General features: G+C 32.4%; 1 protein-coding gene across 1 annotated transcript; it reads left to right on the top strand.

The window, feature by feature from the left end:
• Positions 1 to 238: 238 nt before the first annotated feature.
• TRIADDRAFT_20674 (uncharacterized protein) lies at positions 239 to 1144 on the top strand (the record flags this gene model as incomplete). The annotated part of the gene is made up of 1 exon (XM_002109849.1): positions 239 to 1144. The coding sequence occupies one exon, from the start codon at positions 239 to 241 to the stop codon at positions 1142 to 1144; it is 906 nt and encodes a 301-aa protein (XP_002109885.1).
• Between the last annotated feature and the right edge of the window lie 286 nt (positions 1145 to 1430).

Below are 1430 nucleotides of genomic sequence, written 5' to 3'. Positions count from 1 at the left end.
TACTAATAAACGTAAATCGTAACTTACTGAAGCCTTCCTCGAAAATTTATCATTGTAATAAATTAATGTCCAAATCCAATAAGTTCGTTTAATGCGTCTAGGATTAAGTCAGAAATGTCACTCTAAAACCTAAATATTTTTTATTACAGCTCCTTTCGCTATATCTACACAAAATTGGAACCATTGCTGAAAGATAATGCTTAAAGAAAACTATTACTCAGCAGTTCTTTCAGTTCTTATGGTCGGATTGCATCTTTGCCTTATTCAATGCCAAGATCATCATTTTCATGTATTAACTGATCATTATAAAGATGAGTTACATAGCAAAGAATTTGACCATCAGGTGTTCCTAGGTGTTGAAGAAGCACAAAACTTTGATAAATTGACCTCTGAAAACTCTAAGGAACGTCTAAAAGTGCTTATACCCGAGATTGATAGTAACAATGATAATTTGATTGATATATTAGAGCTGACAAACTGGATAAGAACGCGTCAAGATAAAGTAATAGCAAGAGGTGCGGAAGCTTCTTTTCAGTTATATGACAAAAACAAGGACAACAAGGTTTCATGGGATGAAATAAGGTCGGCAAAGTATGGGATAAGTGATAATTCTGAGACTGCTGGTATTTTAGTTGTATCGCAAAATGTTGACCTTAAAGAAATGAAATATGATAAAGAAAAATATAACCATGCAGACACTGATGGTGACTTGAAATTAAGCCTTCATGAATTTAAGATCTGGTTGCATCCTGAAAGTGATCCAAGAATGGCAGAGTTTTTACATCAGGAAGCTTTGCACAAGTCTGATAGGAATAAAGACAATCTGTTAGAATTCAAGGAATATTTGGGAAGTAATCACGACAACATACAAGAAATTGAGCATACCCACGATTGGTTAAAGGAAGAAAAGCAAAAATTTGATTCATATGACAAAAATAATGATGGGATGTTGGATTTAGAAGAAGTTAGGTTATACTATGTTCCAGTACAATTTCTCAATCAGTTACGCAATGAAGCAAGACACCTGATCAATAAAGCAGATAAGAATCAAGATCAAAAACTATCTGTAGAAGAGATACTGGATAATTCTGATATATTTGTGGGTAGTTTACCGACTACTAAGCATTCTAGTGATGAATTATAACTATATATTTCTAGTAATTATTTCATTTAGGACTGTTATATATCAACTTGTAATCTGCATGTACTTCCTTGTCTGAAATTATCATCATAACCAGCTGTATTAAGTATAATCATTAGATTGTGTATATTGGTAATATGTAGCAGTAAGCAATCTATTTGGACTATTCGAATACATAAGTAAGATATTCACGGATATAATCTCTGTACACGGTCGATTTCATCCGTAAGTATAGATATGCTCATATACAGTAAAGACAAGGTAAAATTGTTATCAACATTTTGTTATG

The sequence above is a fragment of the Trichoplax adhaerens genome, genomic scaffold (assembly GCF_000150275.1).
Source record: "Trichoplax adhaerens TRIADscaffold_2 genomic scaffold, whole genome shotgun sequence".
NCBI lineage: Eukaryota > Metazoa > Placozoa > Uniplacotomia > Trichoplacea > Trichoplacidae > Trichoplax > Trichoplax adhaerens.
This window is presented reverse-complemented; position numbering and strand designations above follow the sequence as displayed.